This window comes from Colletotrichum spaethianum, assembly GCF_022836535.1.
Source record: "Colletotrichum spaethianum MAFF 239500 DNA, contig13, whole genome shotgun sequence".
NCBI lineage: Eukaryota > Fungi > Ascomycota > Sordariomycetes > Glomerellales > Glomerellaceae > Colletotrichum > Colletotrichum spaethianum.
In genome coordinates, this window is record NW_026054783.1 from 55,368 (window position 1) to 76,598 (window position 21,231).

Consider the following 21,231-nt stretch of genomic DNA (forward strand, 5'->3'; position numbering starts at 1 on the left):
AAAAGGGCCTTGCAGATTTGATATCTACTATGAAGCGCTCAGGGCAACGAAAAACTTGTGTTCCCTCGACCATTGAGATCTCGAGCATTGGGAAGAAGGGGAACGAGGTGGCGATACAGTGAACAAAGCTCATGGTACATGGAAGGCTACTTTGAGAAGGTCGCTCATTCATACAAACCGAAGTTTTAGCGGGTATCACGAAATCACTGTCGACAACACCAATGACTGCTGGCAGGAATGCCTCTATGCCCGTTTGGGAGTTTGGACGAGGGAAGTCTGCGATTGTTGTACTTGTTGTAGGGCCCCGGAAGTGGAGTTTGAAGGGTTTCGGCAGGCAAGGCATTGCACACACAAATGTTGACGATAGGGGTTGTTCAACACTGTAAAGAGTAACCGAGAGTAACAATCTCGCAGGCACTTGTTATTGAGAAATGAGCAAACAAAGTGCCTTTGGTTGATCAACACCTCTATTGCCCGAGACGTGAATAGTGTTTCTGGCATGTGAAATTTGATGAGTACCACCGCAAGTACGTTCGTTCTGACTAGAAGTGAACAGTGACGTACCTCTTCGCTCGGGCCCCAAAACTGGATACCTTCACTACCGAATAACTGGACAGGTGTGGACACCGCCTTCGGTACGCCTGTCAGTGCCTCTGCAGTACCCACTTTACCCCAAGCAGACAGTCTAATGGGCAAGGCTCCATGGCCCGGCTTCAGCCCCTCGGTCTTTGCAGTATCCGCCAGGTAAGGGTAGCCTACTGCATATACAGCCCGGTGGAGCGTTTCTCACTGCGCAGTAGCGAGCTATCCGTCGCACGCGACAAGATCCCGCCCATCGCATCCGAGCTTCCGTCCGTCTCCTCTTCGTCCACCCCTTCCCCCTCCTACCTTCCATCTACCAACTTCCGATCCTGTAACTTTTCGACCTACCGAGACCGACCGACCGACCGACCTCAAACTCGACCTTCAATAAAATACCGCTGACGCCTGGTCTTTGAATCTACAAACCGTCGTCCCCCACCCACCTCCTCCCCCTCAACAACAATATCACCAGCTACGACTCCTCTGACTGGATATCTACTTCTGCTCTTTGTCCGCATCATGTTCCGTCGCCTTCGATTTCACCGCTCATGATCCGTGTCGCGACGTATCCAGCCGCTCCGAGCGATAAGGCTGCTGTCGTTTCCCTCGTCGAAACTCGATCGTAATACGAGTGTTCCTTTCAGCAGATCATGGACACTCCTCATCAGCCTGATTCGCTGGATAACCCCGGGATCTGGCAAAACCTCTCGCTGTGGACCGCTTACCGACTTCAATACGCCGTTAACGTCACTAAGCTCACGCCTTCCCTCGAAGACCTGGTATGGGCTGGTCCAAGAATGGTTCGAAAGCTCACGGCCTACCTACCCTTTCCTGATTCACTTGACGCCCTAGGCCAGAGAGTCATTCCTGAAGCTACAAGTTCTGGTTTCCTACACACTACCGACGCCGCAACCACTGGCGCCTCCAGCATGGACGTACCGCCTCCGATAGTCCTTCCTCATGGTCACGGGCCTGCTGCTCTGGCCGATCCGGATATCAGTGGTGTCTCCCCCAAGTTCACCATGGAGGGCGCGAAAGGGCTTGGCAGCGTCTTCAGCTATGCTACAAGCAAATGGGCGCTCTGCTGTATTGCCATGGCCATCGTCCTCAACCGCACCCATATCTTTGCTGCTACACGTCGACGCTTGCGTCTCACCTTATCCGTTCGGCTTCTGCTCCGCGGCCTTCCAGTCCTTCTGTTCCTGGTGCAAGCCCGCGGGCTCCTTCGCTCGATTCAGTGCCAGACCTCTCCTGACTTCTCCGAAATGCGATGGGGAAACACAAGCAAGAGTTCTGAACTCATGTTCTCCCAAACTGGGGGCTTCCTACACACCATGAGTTCTACACTTTTGCTTGGCGCTTCAGACGAAGAATCCTGCACGGCTGTGGGCATGGTGCCGGCAGATATTGACGATGCGACACAGGACTTGCGGGGCTCCTTGTCTCTATTGTGGCCACTCTTTGGCACTTTCTGTCTAAGCCAATTCCTGGAGACCGTCTCCTGCGCCGTTCAGGGTCGCCCTGTAGCAGCCGAGACGGGCATGACGCTATTCGAACACTCTCTTGCTTTCGCAGAAGCCGACGCTGCTATCAGTAACCAACTTGGCTGGGGTTTGTTCACTCAGTCACAAGCAGCAGAAGCCACGTCCAGTGCCGGTGGTTCAATTGCCATCAGCCGCTCCATGATATTGAGAAGAGTCAACACCTCGCCTGAGGTCTTGCTGATCGCTTTCCTTTCGGCCATGAGTCACATCACCAGCCATGTGCTGGGCATTTTCAATCTGCAAGCCAAATTCCGGCTTGTTAGTACTGGTTTCTGGGGTCTCTGCTTCATGGCGAGCATTCTCTGGAGTGCCTTTACCTTCTCTTTGGACGACCCAGCGAAACAAGGATTGCTCAGATTTCCTACTGTCTGTATCATTGGCTTCATTCCCCATGTACTTGTTCTCGGTGGCATCCTTGTCTGTTTGTTCATATACCTTCTTGCTCTTGGTCTAGCCGCTCTTACTCCTGCAGATGGACAGACAGGTCAGAGAACCAGTCTTCGGGAACGGTTAGCTCATGCCCACGCAAACATGCAAGCCAACCTTTCATTGTCCGACATCCGCATTAGCATGGAAATGGATTTCTACACAGCCCTGCTACGAACTGGCTTTGGCGCCATCACTATGGCAAGCGAAGCTGTTTACCTGAATGAGGACAGGGATGTCACTATGCGACCCTATACGTGGCTCGAGGAGGAGAGATATCGAGAGCTCGAGGAGCTGCGGACGCAGTGGATCGGAGCAGGCGCCACTGACTCCCATTACGACACCATAGGTACCATCGGCCTGGTACCCGTGAAAGATGATCATATGATGGCTACGAATGGGTACGCTCGGGAACGAGCAGCTCAGAAGGTGCCCAAGTCCCGATCTGGAGATAGACGGCTAAGGGATGGTGTTGGTGCTGCGGAAAGAAGCGGCAGGTGGTTGATGGCGCTGGACTTCATCATGAATATCAACAGGCTGATATTCCGAACATGGGCAACAGCCATGCTGAAAATTCTCTCCAAAATTGGTCTTCGCCATCCAAAGTTTCTGCTTTGGATTATTCGTCGGCCAAAGGTTGCTAATGATACGAGGGGCTCGAACCCTAGTGGCAGCGGAAGTCGTGTACATGCGCCTGGAGACTCTGTCGAGTCACTCCTCAATATCCCCAAAATTGATGGTGTTGATGTTGAATCCGAGTTCAGGCAGCAAGCATGGAGAGGAAGCCAGAGCTGGGCTGCCATCGATGAGGATGATCTTGACTCGAGGCTCTACGGATGGTGGCTCAGAGGGGGTTGGTGGGGTTCGAAAGACAACAGCGGCGAATACCAACCCTACGCGTCTGGCGATACAGACGACGATGATGCCACCAGCGTCGTGTCTATCAGCACCAACAATGACAGCGAATGGGAGTCAGAACAGGATGGACAGCGAACACCTACGCAGACCAGGCCCCGGGCTTTACGGGAAGCCACGCCAGTCCCTGAGGATTCGCTCGAGTTGTCAGAACTTGCACGCCTGCTGCACCCGAGCAACCCGGAGGAGAGAGAGGAGGCCCACGCTTTAGCTGCTCATCTGAGCAGCGACAGGATCATGACCCGATCACAGTATCGAAAGTCGCAGCAGCTACAAAGGACGAGGATCTTACAGCCGGCCGGACGAGCCAGTCGTATCATGATGCGGCCGGTCAAGATGACGCCAGACGAGGAGGCTCAACGCTTGGAACAGTTGCTACTGTCTCGCCGCGTTCAATCTCCACGTTCTGTGGACGATGGTGCATCGACGTGGGCCGAGGGTGCCGCCGGTCTTGGTCCGGACGGTCCACAATGTGTCGTCTGCCAGAGTTCTCCTCGTACCATCATCGTGTGGCCGTGCCGCTGCCTGAGCTTGTGCGACGACTGTCGCGTATCACTTGCCATGAACAATTTTGACAAGTGCGTCTGCTGTCGTAGGGAGGTCATCAGTTTCAGCAGGATTTATGTTCCTTGAGTGTCAGGTAGGTAGGTATAATGAGACGGCCAATCCAGCCTGTTAGGGAGATATCCCGACAAGGCAATGTTGTGGTACTAAGAACACGAGAGTCATGTCTTCGTTTATGGCTATTTGGGACACTAGTCTCGATCGACGAAATGGGGTATCTTGTGGACAAGGTATTGTACAGAAGTTATAAGCTTAGCATCAAGCGGTATTCTTTGTTCACAGTCATTCTTGGCCCTGAATTAATCTCACATCCCAGCCCATTCCACACAAAACGTGCGCACTTGCCTCCTGGGGCTGTCTAGGTCGGGCACCTCGCCGCCAAACAAGAAGCCCTTCTTGACCGACGTCCCTAGGCGACCACTACCAACAACATCAAGCATGGGAATCTTCTCATCCCAGTCGTAGTTTGTGGCGAGGAAATGAGCGTGGTATCGCAGTGGATCGCCAGGATACACACTGTAATCGGCGCCAAACCGCAGGCCAGGCGTCATGAAGTAGCCCTTGGACTGTAGATGCCGATGCAACGGGCCAGCAGCAGGCTGAGGTACCGAGTCCAACGAATCCTTCGAAATAGCCTGCAGGCCATCGCTGGTTGTTGGTGTGACCGTCAAAGACGACTTAACATCCACGCCATCACAAGTTTTAGCAAGACTGTCCAACATGGGAGTTTCTGAAGAAAACGGGTCCAATTGGTCACCAGGAGGTAAGTTGGCGCCCTTGGCCCTCCGCGCCTGTTCCGTGGCTGCCCTTTTGGCCTGGTCCTCGGCCAGTAGCTTCTGGGCCGTGTGCCGGCGATCCTTCAGAAGTGCAATGTAGGCTTGGCGGGTGGCCCCGTCCGGGGAGCGAAGGGACGACAAGTGGTGCGAAGCCTCGTCGACGAGATGGCCTACCTTCTTCTCGACGAGCACGCTGGCCTCTTCAGGCAGTAACTCAAGTGGAAGACTCAAAAACACGTTCTGTGTTGGATTCTGGGGTGTAGTCCCCACCAGCACGGAGCAGATGTTGTGGTTGCGCCGGATGATGGCCACATCTTGGGCGTCGAAGACGAGATAGCGGTCTGCGATCTTGGAGATACGCACTGGAGGGGTTACGGAAACTTCCGACGCTGCCATGCTGATGACTTGCGTCACGCCTTGTCCCAGGGATTTCTGAAACTTCTTTCCTACAGTCCCAAAATATTAGCAACTGATTGAGATGAACTGGGTTGTGCAAAACGCGCGAGAAATGGTGTGGAAGCCACAAGAATCATATTTCGTTAATGAAAGGTATCGTCACAGAGTGTCAGTGGATTGACAGATTGATTGAGATTGAATGTTTAATCATTTGAACTTTTGGAGGAGGAAATAGGAAAAAGACGATTCGATGACTTACCCTGACGCTTGGTTGTTGGAGTCAGGAAAGGAGGAGCAGGGAGAATTTTTTGGAGAGATTGTAGTTTTGCAGTGCTCGCAGCCAGGCATGCTAGTGGAGCAGGGCGGTCAGGCAGTATCTTCACCGTCTTGCTCTGTGGCGCTGTGGCTGTGCGTTTCCGGTCCTACCGCATCTGAGCTTTTACTACCGTATCTCCTCTATCTAGAACAGGTACCAGTCTTCTTTGCGACTTGACTCGGAGAAGAGGTGTAGCTCACATGCGGCTGTGGCTTCACGTTACTTGTTGTACAATCAGGCGACATCGACCATCGGGTCCCCTAAGTCTTGAGTCTCCAGAGGAGCTCCAGTGTTTGCGTGAAGCACGAAGTACAATGTACAAGGGGCTTCCACTGCGTGTGCACAACTATCAGGCATCACAGTCGGAGTCCATCAGCCTTTTGGTGGCACCCTGTTCCGCGACGTGCAAAATTCAATTCTCCGAGCGTCTTTGGATTCGTGTTACGAATCAGAAGTCCAATTTGTCTCCCTTCCCACCCTCCTCCTTTACCCCCTTTCCTTCATCGTCAAGCATAGGGGGCAACACGTAGGCCTTGAAGATGAGCCCGCTCGAACTGCTCAACCTGAACGACAGGTTCTCCCGGGAAGACTGTCCTTCCAAACCGCCTCCTCTCTCGTGATAGACAGGAAGGCTGTGTACCTTTAGCATACCCTGCACCACATCTTCGGACTTGGTGTTCGGCTGCAAGTGTACTTTCCGCGGCAGAGGCAGCATTTCGAATACTCCATCACACATCAGCTCTATCCATCTCGTAAAGCCAGTCGACCGTGGGAACAATGATGTTGAAAGCGAAATCAGGGCCGTCAATCTCCCACTGTACTGGCGCAACAGCGCTCTCAAACTGTGCAAGAACTGGAGCGCGTCGTCCGGCCGGCAAACAGAGGAGCCGTAGAGCGCGGGCGACAGAAGAGTCGGCACCAATATTCGATGGATGGTCCCAGGTTTTGACGCTTTGAGCCTCGCGGTGACGTTGGTAATGAAAGCATCGAATGGCGACGAGCTGGCAGATCCCTGGGGTTGAAGCCAGCTTATGGCGGCTACCAACGGTGTCGCATGAAGTTCACCCTTGGCATCACCAGGCTGCAAGCGCTTTCCGAGGTCAAACACGTGGCAAAAAACTTCAGAAGAAGTTGCTGGGTCGGTTTTCGTTTCTGGGTCCAGCCACGGAAGGTTAGCGCCCCTGACTGTAATTGAAAGAGCATGGCTACTGAAAGAGATGACATACCTTGGCCAGCATTCTTCCCAAGGCTCTCATATCTCCACGCAATCTTCATTTTTTCACCTGATCCAGATGTCGATTTGCTTCTACTTGAGCCGCTGACTTTACCAAGACCTGGTAGCTCTCCTTTCCATGCTTCAGTCGGCCCAAGCACATGCACTTGGTGACCCTGCACGAGGCCTTCCGCGGCATAATATCTGAGAATAACACCTGCAAAGTCTGTCGTCCCGGACTCTTCAACAAGCAGACTAGATCCGAGTGGCAGGCCTGCATGTCCTGCCAGAAGCTGGTCAAGAGAAGCTGTCCCTGTCGACATCGTAGGGCGGCCGTCAAGGGGTGACGGACGAACTCCCACCGGAGGCAACATTTCCTGCTTGAGGGCGATGGGTTCTCTTGCCGGACCTCTAGCGGATGAACCGAGAACAACGTTCTTCTTCCTGAACGACATGGTGTGGGTGATGTGTCTGGTTATTGTGGATGAAGTCACACAGTCTGCACCTGATCCGGTGAATACGCGCCGTCCTGGGCGGGCTCAAAGCCACTTTATTCAAGTGCCTACGAGTGTCAGAAAGAAGTCAAGTGCATGACATCAAACGAACTCACGCTTACTCCACTCCACGAATTTCAAGACAAAAACAACAGCCAACAACTGCAAAGGAAAAAGAAGATCAGTAGAATATAGCAGCTGGTGCTTGTGACAAGACGCCACCTCGTGAACGCCTTGCTTGGTCGTAACAAATGTCTTTGCCTAGTTTATTCTTTACCCACGTCGCTGAAGAGGGCAGGTGGGGGTGGGGGAACATCACTTACAAAAATTTGAGCCAGGCATGAGGTACGTACCTTGAGCAAGGTTCTTCAATTGCTTACTATGCCGGATAACTCCATTGCCCTGGATTTTTTTCCCTTTGCTTTTTTGGCGGGGCTTCCTGCTGCAACTCCGCCGCTGCTGCCGTCCACGACCTTGGAAGCTTCTACGAGAGCAACTACTAACGATTTGGCAAGTTCTGAACCTCCTCCCATAGCGAAACCTCGGACTTTTTGCCTCGAAGGCCCTTTCAGATCCCTCACTCGCAAGCATGTCCGGCAGCGGTGACGTGACCCTCTTTGAGGAGTCTTTTACTGTCACCAACTACGACCAGTTCAAGTACGACCGAGTCGCCCGTATCTCCGCTACGTCTGCGGACAACCAGACCCTTATGACCCTTGACATCAACATCGAGCTTTTCCCTGCTTCCGTGTCCGACAGCCTGCATGTAGTCTTGGCTACTTCACTGGCCCACGATGGGAGCAAGGACGACGAGAAGGGATGGAGGGACGTCACCAAAGGCAACCAAGACCGAGAGCCCACGCTGGCCGACATGTTTGACTACGTCTGCTACGGAAAGATCTACAAGTTCGAGGACGCCGACGATGGCCAGACTATGTTAGTCCTTGCGCCGAGTGTACACTGCAACAATTGAAAACTGACGATATCCCCGTTATAGCAAGGCATATGTTTCCTTCGGCGGTCTCTTGATGTCCCTCGAAGGCCCTTACAAGAAGCTCACTCCTCTGAGAGTCGACTACGTTTACCTGTTGATCAAGAAATGATGAACAACGTACTGGAACTGCCCGCAATAGGTGACCTCCAGTCCCATTCTGTTCGATTAGTCGCACATGAAATAGAGGCAGCACGAAGTCTATCGAGCCTAGATCCGTCCGAGAAGAACCGAGAACTGAGAGGTGGTCGGAGTCAAAGGAACACAGAGAGGGGGGGTTGGGCTTCTCCTAGCATCCTCCGTTCTCAAGAAATATAACTGGCTCAACCGTCGATGGCCCCCAGAGATGGATCCTGGTTGTGCGGCCCAGGGAACGGAATTCTTCGATGGATTCTTCGTACGATTTGGTCGTAATTAGGCTCGTTATCTCTGGTCAGGATGCCGTGGCGGATAAAGAAGTCGAGGATGACGAGCGCACAGTTGGGCTTCCACTTGCCCTGTGCCAGCCCCTCCAGGACTTGCTCAACGGTGCAAAGACTAAAATCGGCGACCTCGCCGTCCTTTGGCTGCGGCACAATATCTTCGGGTAGTTCGAGATCATAAACCCACTGAACTTCGGGATAGATGAGCCCCTCCTCGCCCGCCTCTGACTCAGTGATATAAATGTACGTGACGCCGCCGACATACTCTGCCTGGTGGCGAACAACCTGCTCTGGAAGGCTAGCTTCCTCGTCCGCTTCACGGATTACACACTCAAACGGGTCTTCACCCGTCATCAGCCCGCCAGCAACTGTGTTGTCCAGCATGCCAGGGAACGTCGACTTGGTTGGAGAGCGGCGCGGCACCCAGACCTTGATGCCGTGGCTTACACCTGGACAGCGCACGAAGGCTGTCATGTGAACGCCATATCTCATGACGCCAAACAACCCAGAGGCAGCCCTTTCAATGTCGAAGAGAAGCTCGCCATGACGGCCATAAACAGGCCACAGCTCGTCGCGCCAACCCCGGAGGATGGGGAAGGCGTCGTTGGCCCTCCAATAGTCTGACAGATTTGCTGCCAGCTTGCTGCGGCTCTCCAATGTCGGCCCCTGAAAGGCGCGAACGGTGCGCTTCTCCGAGTTGACTTGGACTTCGCCTTTGATGTTGTCGGGCGCCTCGAGCAGCTTCTCCACCACCCTCGGCAGGACGTATCCGAGAGGCACCTCGCCCTCGGAATCATTCCATACGAGGGTGTAGACAGACCCAAGCGGCTTAGCAGACCCGGTCTTGTCCTGTTCGTACGGGTACCTGCATCGTTGGTCAGCTGCGTGGTTCAATCTCCAAAAGTTGCTTGAACTGAGGAATGGCTCTCACGAGTCTACCTGGTCGATGAGATCGATGTTAGTAAAAGTCTTCATCTTATGGGAGTAGGTTCTGGTCGTAATTCGGATGGCTGATTGGAGTATGCGGCGGGAGTATAACGTCCGTAACATGAGATGTGGGGCGTTGGCAGAGACGAAGGATTTGACTGTGACTTGAGAAGATGATTATGTAATAAGTACCTTCTGCCTACTTGGTTCAACAAATACGTGAGTCCCTGAGGTTGGATAGAAATGGGATGACAGGTTAATTGGTTCACCTACCTATAGACGTTGAAATCCTTGATTGCTCTAGGCTACCCAGGTAGTAAGTCACTGCTGACGCAGATGGAGGGCAGTCGGAAAGTACGTGCATGCATCTACCAGAGTAGCGGATCTGATATAGGAATATGATTGGCTAACGCAATCGACGCTTCTCCCGACGTCTCGGGGTTTCCTGCTGCCCCCACTCTCGAGGATGACAAGAACTGCCTTGCTAACCTTACCTCACTCCCTCCCAAAGTCATCAAAATTCGCATTGATTCGCAAAGTCTCGCCTGTCACAGAGACGAAATCTCAACCTCGAATAATATCAAATCTTCTGTCTTGGAGAATCACTAATATCTTGTACAATTCTACTTATCCCTTTGGATCCCATCACTAGAACTTTGATTGACGGCTTATACCATCTCATACTGGGTGTGTGGTGACCCGGCCAAGAGCTTTGCGAGAACACAAACGCCACCGATTCCACGACTAAAAGAACTATCAGCATAGGGGTACGAGAGTGTCACGTCGATTTAGACAAACTAATCACGAGTTCCCCATTACGTTAAGCTGCCCAACCAAAAATGTCTGGCCCTCTTTTCGGCATCGTCCCGGCTGGCCAGCCTCTGATGACGGACCCAACATCGGCGCCCTCAGAAACCTCATTCCTTTATTCCATATCTGCTGCCCGACCCTTCTCTCACATTACGGTCATGTTGCTCCCCGGCATCGTCCTACCTCCGGACACAGCTGCCGCCATCTACTTCGCCACAGCCGCGGATGTCGCTACCGCTACAGCCACGGGTCAAACGCCAAACTTCAAGTTCCTCGGCGGCATAGGCACGGGTAAAGAGAGCGCCACCTTCAAGATCAACGCTGGGGGCAGCGCCAACAATGGCGGCGGGGTGCCCAACGACGGCAGTGTCATGATTGGCGTCTCTGTCGAACCGGCCGAGTCAGTATTCTCGCGCATCCAGGAGCTCACCGCGAACCGGTCATCCAATTCGGGGACCGCTTCCCAGCCGTCCACGCAACTCTTGGCACAGAACATCATCAAGAATGCCTTCAACTTCCTAGCGAGCTTCAGTGGCACGGCTGGACCTGGCGGCGTCGAGGTTGTGCCATTGAAAGCTTTCGAGGAGTGGTGGAAGAAGTTTGAGAGCCGTGTCAGGTCCGATCCCAGTTTTCTTGAGAGAACGCAGGATTGATGCAGAAGATTCACTTTTTTAGCCCGTCCGTAGTCATTCTTGTCGATACCCTGATAATAAAGAGGCTTGTTCTCGTTGAAACATGTAGACGCATTTGGTCTATCTTGATTGTAAATTTCCTGTCCAAAAGTCGTGTGGAAAGGACCGGCAATTCGGCGTCATACCAAATGCGGAAAAAACAATAGTTCTGCAAAAGCTCAATGCCATGCAATGCCATCCCAAAATCATATCGTCTAAGCCGCTCATGACACTCCTGTAACCAAAACGCCGAACTACCTCCACTCCCGATTCCTAACGGGGTAAAAATGCTTGGAAGCACCGTCGTACCGAAACGCCATCTTTTTGTAAAGAATGAACAAGAAGGGAAAAACACTGGTAAACACAACTCATCCGATCGCTGCCAAGCGTGAATATTCTTACACTGCAAATCACGGGCAGCATCTTCCTCAGTCCTCACCCAATGGTTTCATCAGCGGGCTCTTCAGCCGTGTCGGACTACCAGCACGACTGCGACGGCCCGCATTGACCGCACTTGGTACAAGCCTCTCTCGGCTCTCTGTCCTCACCGCCAAACCGCCGCGGTCCATGGAAAAGGGCGGGCGTACATCGTCGAATCGCTCAATGTTGAGTTTCGGAGTGGCAAGTCCGGAGGATCGGCCAGCCCTAGAGCCCTCACTGCTGTCGGAGTGCTCGTTCTCGTCTGAATCGACAGAGCCTAACTCGAACTGGTCCGCATCACCCTCCTCAAGAACCCGTTCGTAAGTCGCCGATGGCCGTCCGAAAAGCTTGTTGGTAAAGGAGAATCCCCGTCCGAACTTCCTGGGACTGCCTGGACGCCTAGTTCCTCGTACCGCAGAAGCAACCCTACCAAACCAGCGAGACCGGCGGTCACGCTTGCGCAAAAGAAAAGCAAAGACTACCAGGATCAGGATGAAGGCCAGAAGGCCAGAGCCCGACTTCGTCTTGGCCTTGTCCAAGAGCTCATCGGCAGCATCATCCCAATCGTCATCGTCGTCATTTTCGATCGTAACGGGTGAGAATTTGGACCCCGCCGGCTCAAAGTCCGTCGCGCCGGCGACATTGCTTCCAAATCCGACCGGGAGAGCCGTTCCTTTGGGCGGGACTTGGCCAGCTGCGTAAAGCACCATCTTGCCCAACGTCCAGCTAACTTCAACGCCATCAATCTCGTTCACAGGCTGAAATGGGTCGACAAATCCCTTTTCCTTAGCATCCTCCATGGTCCCTTTGGTCACGTTCAGGCCAGGGTTCGGGGTGTGTTCAAGGCCAGGTCTGGGAATACCAATGCCTTCGTACAAAACATTGATGAGCCAGGAAGCCTTGAAGCAAGCTTCTTGCGCATTCTTGGCTTTCTGAGCAGTAGATTTCTTCCTGGCATGGATGTTGGTTTCGATTTCCGACCAGTTCTGTGTGCAAAAGTCCACGACGTTTTTTTGGTACGTTGCCAGGTCATATGCTGTCTTGTGACCCTTTCCGAAAACACCGTGCGTGGTGTGCCAGAACTCGGACACGCCAACGAAATGGTTCACGTCAAAATCGATGTTTGGCACGTGTTGTCCATTGAGCAAACAGGGCTGGTCTTCGCATGGCGCGTCCTTTCCAAGCAGTGGCTCTGTCTGTCTGAGACATTCGTCGAATCGACCAGTACCAAGGAGCGACAACTCCTTGCCCGTCGACTCTCTGACGACCGGTTCGCCCTTGAGAGTCGTTCGCAGCCCAGCAGGGAGACATGGGTCCGGAAGCTCTAGGCTGTCGGGCCTCCCGTATTGTTCCTTAAGCTTATCGACATAACGCTCGCGGGCCTGATTCGCACCATAACCGAGCCAAGTGGCAGTAAAAACACGATGCTCGACGGTTGAGCCGTCTATGGTACGTAGGCGGACAAGTTTGAGATCATTGGCGTGTTTCTCGGCCTCTGTGTTATTCGGGGCGAAGGCGATTTGCGCCGAAGCACCTCCCATGTCCAAGAAGCCATATGTGTGGTGGCCTTTGCCATGCGTGTGCTTGTCGGGATGGTCGAATCCGCCAAGGAGGTAGTTGGTGGCGAGCCAACCATACAAACCCTCCGTCTCACCAGAGATAACCTGAATGTTGGTGTTGCAATCGGGCAGCGAGAACCGCGTGTTCTGCTGGAGGTACGAGCACATGTTCCGAAGTAGGGCCTTTTGTTGGTGATCAGGAAGAAGACGCATGCCGGCGGTGGCCATAAGGTAAACGGGCGTATCGGCGACTTTACTATCGGGCACTTCCTTGAGGGCTATATCGATGAGAGACTGTAGGTGTTCGCGGCCAATCTCTTCAGGTTTCTCGGCAAAAGATGACACGCCAGGGTGTGTCTTTTTGCTTGTCTGTAGCTTGATCTTTGGCAAGCTCTGGAGCTCGTCGATGGAGGCATGCTTAATCGCTTTGGCATGGTCCTTCCATTTGTAAACGTATAGGCGCGTTCCCGAGGAACCCGCGTCGAAAATGATACCATATCGCCCTGTTCGAGTAAGCACGGTCAGTATACTAAGATTCACGATGCATTCAGGGACGGTATCAATGGTAATGCCAGATTGCGTACATTTTTTCCCCATGAGGAGCAGCTGATGCAGTCAGGCTGCGTCGTAGCCAATGTAGTTAGACGGAGGTTGTGGATCGTGGAATGCGCGAGGGACGAGAGAAGAGACGGATCGCGGCGCAGGGCGATGGTGCGTTTTGGAAGAGGCGAGGCGGTTCGAGGACTCGTGCGGCTTTGCTTGCCGTCGCTGGTTGTCGCTGAAGACTAGTCTTCAAGTTTATCGTTTGAGATCAATGTTGTTCGTGATTGTGTACAGATTGGTCGCGGTTGAACGGCGTGGCGAGATAAGCGGGATTGGTGTCAGGAGAAGAGAAAAAAGGCCAGCAGGTGAGATTATGAACCAAGACAATCGCGTATAGGTATTGATAGGATTTTTTGGCAAGACGAATGTTGGATTCCTCAGAGTTCGTCGAGTGGGATGTTAGCGAGCGTCGGTCATCCTGGGGATGGTAAGGAGAGATTCGAGAACGAAGGTTGGCGAAGGTTGGCAATTGATGAATTGCCCGCGTCAGGGGGGGGGGGGGCTAAGGACGGGAGAGGAAGTCTGGAGACGACGTGGGTTGGGACTGAACCGGACTTGGACAAAGAGGGATGGAGACGGAGACGGAGTCAGTCAGTCGCTGGGTCGAGGTGAGTGGGCAGACAAACGGAGACGGCAACGGGAGATGGTAAAAATAAAATGATAAAATAACAATACAGCACAAGTCTGGGCTTGTATTGGACTGCTGCCGGCATGGGATTACTGAGTGACAGAGTGACAGAGTCGCACCCAGCCAGCCAAACACTGTGTGCATCGCCGTATTTTGGCAGTTTGGCCTCACAAGTTGAGGGCGCCAAGTTGCTTCCTGGCACTGGGCTCTACTTTTGGTCTGACCTTGCGGGAACGGCGATTGACAGGGAGACGGAGGTGCCGCGCTGGGCTGCACTGCGCGGCGAGTGTCTGCACCAGACTCGACTTCAAACGGGGAGTACGTAACCGTCTGATGTTTGACCATGATTGGTACTCTTGGAATGACGGAAGTACACAGTACGAATAACTCCCTGTCGATGAACTGTGGTCGGTCATCTTGGTAATGGAAGGTACCGTGCCTTTCAAGTTCCTTCGCCGTCTTTCTGCTTTTGCCTCGGGGCACACTACTAGAAGTGGTGCCGGCAGCAAGGCAAGGCAGAAGGACGCCCGCCCTGCTCGTGTTCTCTTCGTCTTTCCCTCGCCCAATCTCACTCTGTCTCTGTTCCTCTGCGCCTTTCACATGGCTCTGGTGGTGTTCGAGAGCGCATATGAGGATTTCTATGGTCTCTGGTGGGATTGGTCTTCGGTGATCGGCCCACTCTCCCTTTCCATTTGTTATATCCCTCAACTTCTATCTCTCCCTCAATAAACTGGAATTGGGACGTGCATCCTGAGGGAAAAGAAAGAGACTCGAGGGACCACACCAAGACAGACACCCACAGTAAGTACATTATCCCTCGCCCCTCTGTACCTCACAGTAACTTACTCGCTGCGCTTGCCTGCCGCTGCCCTGTGCACTGTGAGAATTCTTCAGATGCTCTGAATGCTTGAATGCCACTGGGGGCGACCAGGTGGTGTGGGGCCTCACCTCGGCCACTAGATCACAGAACTTGGTTGGACCCCTGACTTGGCGTGTCAGATTGGCCAACCGGAAATGCCACGGAACAAGAATATTGCGCACTGCTTACTTCTCACTCCCACTGTCATTTGCGGTCAGGGAAATATTGTGGCGCATTCCTGTCGCTGTTGCTTCGAAAGACAACAGATACAGCGCCGCCAATGTCCCTTGGCCTGGCAACCAGCAAAACACGAAGCCACGCAGCCACTACCCAGTGCAATCCGGTTATGGCGAGGAACGTCCTGCTGGTGTGGCCATTTTCCTTCCCGACCTTGCGGAGTCGGGACAGTCATGGCTTCCTCAACACTGTGTGGACTGTGCTGTCATATCAAGACGAGACCAGCCCGCCCACATCATGATTGATTGCGGATAATGTACGTATCTGTCCCGTCATCCCTTCCAACTTCCCAGTTACTCCAAACAGAAAAGTCTGGATCGACTCTAGGTGAGTAGTGTACATAGTATGACAGTCGAACTGCCTTCTGTACCTTCCTTCTTGGGCCCACGGGCAGAGATAAGATACAAGTGTGCTACTGGCTTCAGAGTTCGAGCCAAGACAGAACCAGACAACAAACGGCGCTATTCAATTCAAGATGCCGCTACTTGAGCACATAGTGCACCGTATTCAATTAAATGTTCTGCAAGGGAAAGTCTCAGTGGATGAGAATATAAAAGAAATGTCGGGTTGCCAAGCTGTTTGGTTGTTTTCAGCTCCTCCCCCTTGATTCTCCATTTGCCACAGAATGGCAGCGTTTATCCGAGTGTGATATGTCTAACTGCAGCCAAGTTAATCATGTCGCGGATACGCACAGTGACTTATGTCCACTCCTTGACACAAGATCAACGCCTCCTCCAGGTCTGCTCAGCCGCCTGGTGCCAGCCTTCGTTTTCAGAAGCCACCCGTTTGACGATAATGCTTGCGTCTCCCATCTCCCGATCCCGATCCGCATCCATCGTCAAACATCAGACTGAGGTTGCACCTCCCCTCCTCCTTGCCCATCGTGGCATCCGCCTCCAGACTTCCCCTCATTCTTCCCCCCCCCTCCATTTTCTCCCATCTTTCAAGTCTTAATTTCGTCCCAACGTTCGTCTGCTCTTCCATCATCGCCGACTGCCATGCCTACACGTGTGTCCCGCTCGCACTGACAACTGAAACCTCCGAGCGCCGATGTTGGGTCCAACGTCATGAGCAACTCCCTTCACCTCCCCAAGGGCTGCAGCGAATTGCATTCGCCTCCCGCCGCGCAGCGTCTGTGTCTCTCAACGTCAACATTGACCGTGGCCCGCTTGCTGTGATGGGATGAGAACCTTATGCCTCCCAGTGCGATCTCAATCCACTCGCATCCATCACTCTGGGCCCCGGCCCTGCTCAAGGTCTAGCAAAGACAAATATGCCGCTGTGCACCGCAATCGCCCGACTGCTAACGACATGCACGGGTGACGACAAAATCAATTTTGGCCGTTCTCCTTCAGCACGCCTGTGACTCCCGGCCTCTCGCTACCAGGCCATTGCTCGCTGGGCTACTTCTCGGAGCCACTTGCCGCCACGCGCCTTACTGTTGCTTTCATGTTGAAGTTCCAAGGATGGTCGTCTAGGGCTTTGCAGTCTCCTTCGCCCTGTTGATCGCCCGCTTCTGGCTTGTGAGCAAGTTTTGTTTTGATGTTGTTCACCATCACCCAATGACCACATCGACCTGGGGATCATTTGGATTGCTACTGGCATCATGCACCGAAACCCAACCAGCTGGCCACTTGCTCCTGTTCCTTGGAGACAAATTGATGTACGCAAACCAACTGCCAAAAAGAGGTGCCCATACCGTAATATATGCATCCCATTTGATCCACATATCTAATGCTGGATTTCCATCCTCAAAGGGCACTGTTTCCAGCTGCACTTTGTGGTCCATTGTCGTACAACAAAAGGTCTTCGTCTTAATACTGCACGTGTCTCTTTCACCCTCGATTATACCGTAAAAGAACGCTTGAACTACGTGCTTTTCCTGCCTTGTGCCTGGTTTTCCACTCTTCCTCCTCGAACACAGCCTCGATGAAAGGAATGTCTGCTTGTTGGAGACTGACTGTCATGACTTCTGTTATGGTCCCGGCATATGGCCAAATGCTGCAGGAACAAGAGCAGGGTGTTGGGACGCTATCGTTAGGCATCAGCGGCGAAAGCATTCGAGATGGAGAGGCCAAGCAAATACCTCGAGAATATGACTGAGCTGCGTTGCGCTCCACCAAACCACGACTACCGTGACCACCATGACTACCATGGCTGGTGTGACTAGCTCTGATACCAGACGAAAGACCGACGCCCAGGTTATAGCCACGCTGGACCGGTGGGTGCCGCGGGTTTAGAGCATTGCCAAGTATGCCGGAGGGGCCACGAGTTGAAGGTGTTCCTACAGCCATTCTGGAAGCCGTTGATAACCCGAGCCTAGCATGACCCCTAGCGCCTTGCTCCCGAGGGGGTCCGCGCAGGGTCTGTATAACGCCGCCTGCATCAATCATCTGCCTATGGGTTTGTGGCATAGAGTTGTTATCGGGATAATCTTGTGCAGGTTCCGATATTGACCAAGCCATACCCTCCCGAAACGCCCCTATATCTTTACAGGCATGCGCTCGCCGATTTCCTAGGTCCGATCCGATAGGGCGATGAGTGCCGTAGTTCGCAGGCTCTGTCTGCTGCTGATGTGTGTTTAACCTTGCAGCAGGCTCCGAGATATTAGAGTCGGGAGCCTGCGTGACATGCTGGAGACTCGAGTCAACCGCATCTACCGCAGCGGCCTCCATCTGCCCTAGCTCGGCCTTTCTTTTTACCCGGTCGTAGAGTTCTTGGACCTGTGTGAGCTTGCGGCACTTGTGTTGGTAAGCATATGCAAGCTCTTCGTGTTTGCGTCGCACATCATCGTAGTCTTCTGAAAGGGCTGCTAGTATATCAGCAAGCATGCTCGAAGGCAGAGGGGCGGTCTTGCTGGCAGACTTGCCTTGTATTCTTTCTTGAAGACTTGCAATCTCTGTGTTGGCGTCGTCTACGGCCTTCTGGAGCTTCATGTCTACCGACTTGAGCTTTTCCGTCAGAGTCTTCTCAAGATATCGCTGGTAAACGCTTTAGCAAGTCAACGATCCATCTCAGGCTTGTCACCAAGAAGACTGTGCTTACATTTCTTGCGTTGTCTGGTATGCCCAGAAGCTCAGTGCTCTTCCTGCACACTCCATGATTGCGTTGGGGCTCAGTCCGCTTAAGATGGTCGTTTTATAGTCCTCGGTTACGTTCAAATTGGCCACCACCGCGTCATCTGGTTTGGTTAGCTGGGAATTGCAAGCTGGACAGGTGTTTTGTTGCTCTTGAACTGGTCCTGTTAAGCCATGGCGGTTGGAACATTCGGCGCAGAAGATGTGGCTATCCGACACAGTCTGTCAGTCTCAATACCAGTTGTTCCGTGACCATCCCCTGCTTACCTGCAGGTAGTGACCAACGCCTGGCCGCCGAGCTCTTTTCGACACTTGAGCACATTACACTTGAGTTTATGTTCCATGGCAAAGTACTTGCACGACTAAAATACCCAGCGAGGCTCGGAAGGTTACGTTGTGGCTTTTGGGCTTTTTCTTTTCACGGTAGTGACACCCTGTAGAACGATGGTTTCGAAGAGATCGGCCAAGAACGGGGATTGTGAATCGCTCAGTCTTTCCTGGAGGCTTTTTGCTCGTGTCGCTAAGAGGTTTTGCACGGCGCAATGCAGAACCGGTTTGGAACGATATGTTATGGTGCAAGATACCAGTGCATCACTGGCCTTTATGAGACAAGTACGGTGTTATCGGATACGCTGATGACGCCGTCGTGGCACCTTTGATGTTCGATGAAGTATCTAGGTATTGTATCATCCAAGCCTTAAATAAATGGATTTGTCCACATAGAAAAGTCAGGTACTAGACCTGATGTGTTCAGTCGTCCACGAGCGGAAGGCACTGCAAGACTCCTGACTCCTCTCGAGGAAAGGACTGCCCAAGCCGCCTTGTAACTTCCTGATTTTACCTTCTCACAGGAAGAACCTAATGTAATTCAGTTAGCTTGGTTGTTGCATTGCCGCTCATTAGCTGCGTATTTATAAGGAGTGGAAAATATTGATCGTGCGAATGCTCCTTGACTGAAGTCACCGAACGAGTTCGTTGCATTGGTCAATAACACCCAGTCAATCCCAACAATCCAACAACAAACTTGTGACAGGCTAGGGAGATTGTTAGCTAGGTGGATTTGGTGATCTCCAGGACCGGGACCGGCGTCATCAAACCAGCCTTCCGTAACTTGACCGGGTGCCGCGCAAGTTCTACAGCATTAGAGTGGGGCACTGGTCGCACCGAACCCCCGCATCACGGTCCGTTATGTCTTAGTCCATTGGGGCCGGCCGGCCGGCCCACCGTTCCATCAACGGGGCGATACTCCAGACACGCATGGAGAAATGACACCTTTGACTTGTCTCACATATGTACTGTCCGGGCAGGATAGCACCTGCGGCAAAGCCACTCAGCATTCTAGGGGAAACCCTAGTGTTACCGCATGACTACACACAATGCCTCCGTCACATTACCCCGTCAGATTCACCATTCGTGTCCGGTTCCCCCCGTTGACCGAGGCTAGAGGGTACGCGGCGAGGTATCCTATAAAACGAAAGGGCCTCGCTGCTGTTTTGTTTGTGCTAGCGGGGGCCGGTGAAGAACGGCAGAGCAGTACCAAGAAGCGTTGAGACATTGATGAGACCTGATCGCTCTTGGACAGCCCAGTTGCATTGTGTTTTAATGAGCTTGGAGTCAATTACATTGCAGAATTTTACTAGGGGCAAGTGCTGGGCAGCAGACTTGACGAACAATATTAAAACATCGAGGCTAACATGATTCTGGGCTTTGACGCTTCATTGTAACACATTAGAATTTCTGGCGGCGGGTACTGGTAAGAAGAAGCGGCGTCAGAGGCGAAAATTCGGTCACAGCACGACTTAGGCAGGTACATGAGAAGAAAGACCAGGTTTGCTTATGGCATGCCTCGATCCGCAGCTGTCAACTCGGCAGAGTCACTGGTCGGTATATGAAATGACGAGCGTTGGGCGGCGTGCCAGTGCCGCGCTACCGCATACGCCTGGTTGAATTTTGACGGCTGACGTGCACCTTGTCCAAAGGCTTGGGAGAAAACTAGATTTTTGACTGCGTCCGATTTGGAGTTTCACTTTTGCTACATATAATAAACGCCTCATCATTCTTTGGGATCTTTGTTTGAAAGGCTATTCTGCCACCAGAGCGTGGTCTCTCCTCGGATCTTCGCCCGGAGCAAAATCACATACTCTCCAAGCACTAGCAGCCACTTTCTTAGTACAGCATTCGCATCCCTCAAGGTTGTGTCCGATAGCTTGCCTTCCTGTATTACAGAATCGAAGAGGGCAAGTTTGCTGCTAGTTTTGGCGTGTGAAGTTCCCTACTTCCCATCGTCCAGGCCGATTATGAAGGACAGGCCAATGATAACAAAAACAGACACGGCAGGGAATTTTCTCGGGCTGTCCGGACTTGTCGTTACAATGCCATGAAGATATGAGGTGTCGACGGACAGGCAGGGAGACGGACGTGGGAACAGAAAGAGAGAGAGAGGGAGAGAGAGGGAAACGGCATGGAGATGAAATGGTCATGGATCATGGGACGACACTTGATGTGGGGTACTGGGGATGAGCGGACATCGACCAGGGGCTTTGCTACCTCGTTACATCTCACACACATTTCGTGATTTTGTCCCCGTCTTCTGTGAAAGAGGAAGGGCCAGGAAAGTCGCTACGGCCCGACAACCCAGACAGCCATCCTCAAAGCCCCCACTAACATATTTACCCACCCAATCGCAACTGTCATCTCCTCGGAAACATGTGCGTCTATCCTAGTCCAGTTACCTTACCTCGGGTCATGGCACCTGATCAACCTTACTTCCAAGTAGCTAACGCTACTTTAGATGACTCTGG

The 21,231-nt window shown here is 52.8% G+C and overlaps 8 protein-coding genes across 8 annotated transcripts; 3 read left to right on the top strand and 5 right to left on the bottom strand.

Annotated features, from left to right (window-relative positions):
- Positions 1 to 1,232: 1,232 nt before the first annotated feature.
- Positions 1,233 to 4,100, top strand: ColSpa_05687 (protein ASI1; the record flags this gene model as incomplete). The annotated part of the gene is made up of 1 exon (XM_049271899.1): positions 1,233 to 4,100. One exon carries the CDS (start codon positions 1,233 to 1,235, stop codon positions 4,098 to 4,100), a length of 2,868 nt encoding a protein of 955 aa, XP_049127856.1.
- Positions 4,101 to 4,336: 236 nt separating this feature from the next.
- On the bottom strand, positions 4,337 to 5,203 carry ColSpa_05688 (putative tRNA-splicing endonuclease subunit tsp-5; the record flags this gene model as incomplete). Its single annotated transcript, XM_049271900.1, has 1 exon — positions 4,337 to 5,203. The coding sequence occupies one exon, from the start codon at positions 5,201 to 5,203 to the stop codon at positions 4,337 to 4,339; it is 867 nt and encodes a 288-aa protein (XP_049127857.1).
- Positions 5,204 to 5,967: 764 nt separating this feature from the next.
- Positions 5,968 to 7,187, bottom strand: ColSpa_05689 (elongator complex protein 4; the record flags this gene model as incomplete). Its single annotated transcript, XM_049271901.1, has 2 exons — positions 5,968 to 6,653; positions 6,746 to 7,187. 2 exons carry the CDS (start codon positions 7,185 to 7,187, stop codon positions 5,968 to 5,970), a joined length of 1,128 nt encoding a protein of 375 aa, XP_049127858.1.
- A 628-nt stretch (positions 7,188 to 7,815) lies between these two features.
- ColSpa_05690 (DNA-directed RNA polymerases I, II, and III subunit RPABC3) lies at positions 7,816 to 8,329 on the top strand (the record flags this gene model as incomplete). The annotated part of the gene is made up of 2 exons (XM_049271902.1): positions 7,816 to 8,162; positions 8,224 to 8,329. 2 exons carry the CDS (start codon positions 7,816 to 7,818, stop codon positions 8,327 to 8,329), a joined length of 453 nt encoding a protein of 150 aa, XP_049127859.1.
- A 211-nt stretch (positions 8,330 to 8,540) lies between these two features.
- Positions 8,541 to 9,614, bottom strand: ColSpa_05691 (uncharacterized protein; the record flags this gene model as incomplete). Its single annotated transcript, XM_049271903.1, has 2 exons — positions 8,541 to 9,504; positions 9,571 to 9,614. 2 exons carry the CDS (start codon positions 9,612 to 9,614, stop codon positions 8,541 to 8,543), a joined length of 1,008 nt encoding a protein of 335 aa, XP_049127860.1.
- Positions 9,615 to 10,405: 791 nt separating this feature from the next.
- ColSpa_05692 (protein OPI10) lies at positions 10,406 to 11,029 on the top strand (the record flags this gene model as incomplete). The annotated part of the gene is made up of 1 exon (XM_049271904.1): positions 10,406 to 11,029. The coding sequence occupies one exon, from the start codon at positions 10,406 to 10,408 to the stop codon at positions 11,027 to 11,029; it is 624 nt and encodes a 207-aa protein (XP_049127861.1).
- Positions 11,030 to 11,475: 446 nt separating this feature from the next.
- Positions 11,476 to 13,623, bottom strand: ColSpa_05693 (golgi apyrase; the record flags this gene model as incomplete). Its single annotated transcript, XM_049271905.1, has 1 exon — positions 11,476 to 13,623. The coding sequence occupies one exon, from the start codon at positions 13,621 to 13,623 to the stop codon at positions 11,476 to 11,478; it is 2,148 nt and encodes a 715-aa protein (XP_049127862.1).
- A 4,245-nt stretch (positions 13,624 to 17,868) lies between these two features.
- ColSpa_05694 (uncharacterized protein) lies at positions 17,869 to 18,454 on the bottom strand (the record flags this gene model as incomplete). Its single annotated transcript, XM_049271906.1, is given in 3 exon segments — positions 17,869 to 17,920; positions 17,940 to 18,344; positions 18,399 to 18,454. 3 exon segments carry the CDS (start codon positions 18,452 to 18,454, stop codon positions 17,869 to 17,871), a joined length of 513 nt encoding a protein of 170 aa, XP_049127863.1.
- Positions 18,455 to 21,231: the final 2,777 nt, after the last annotated feature.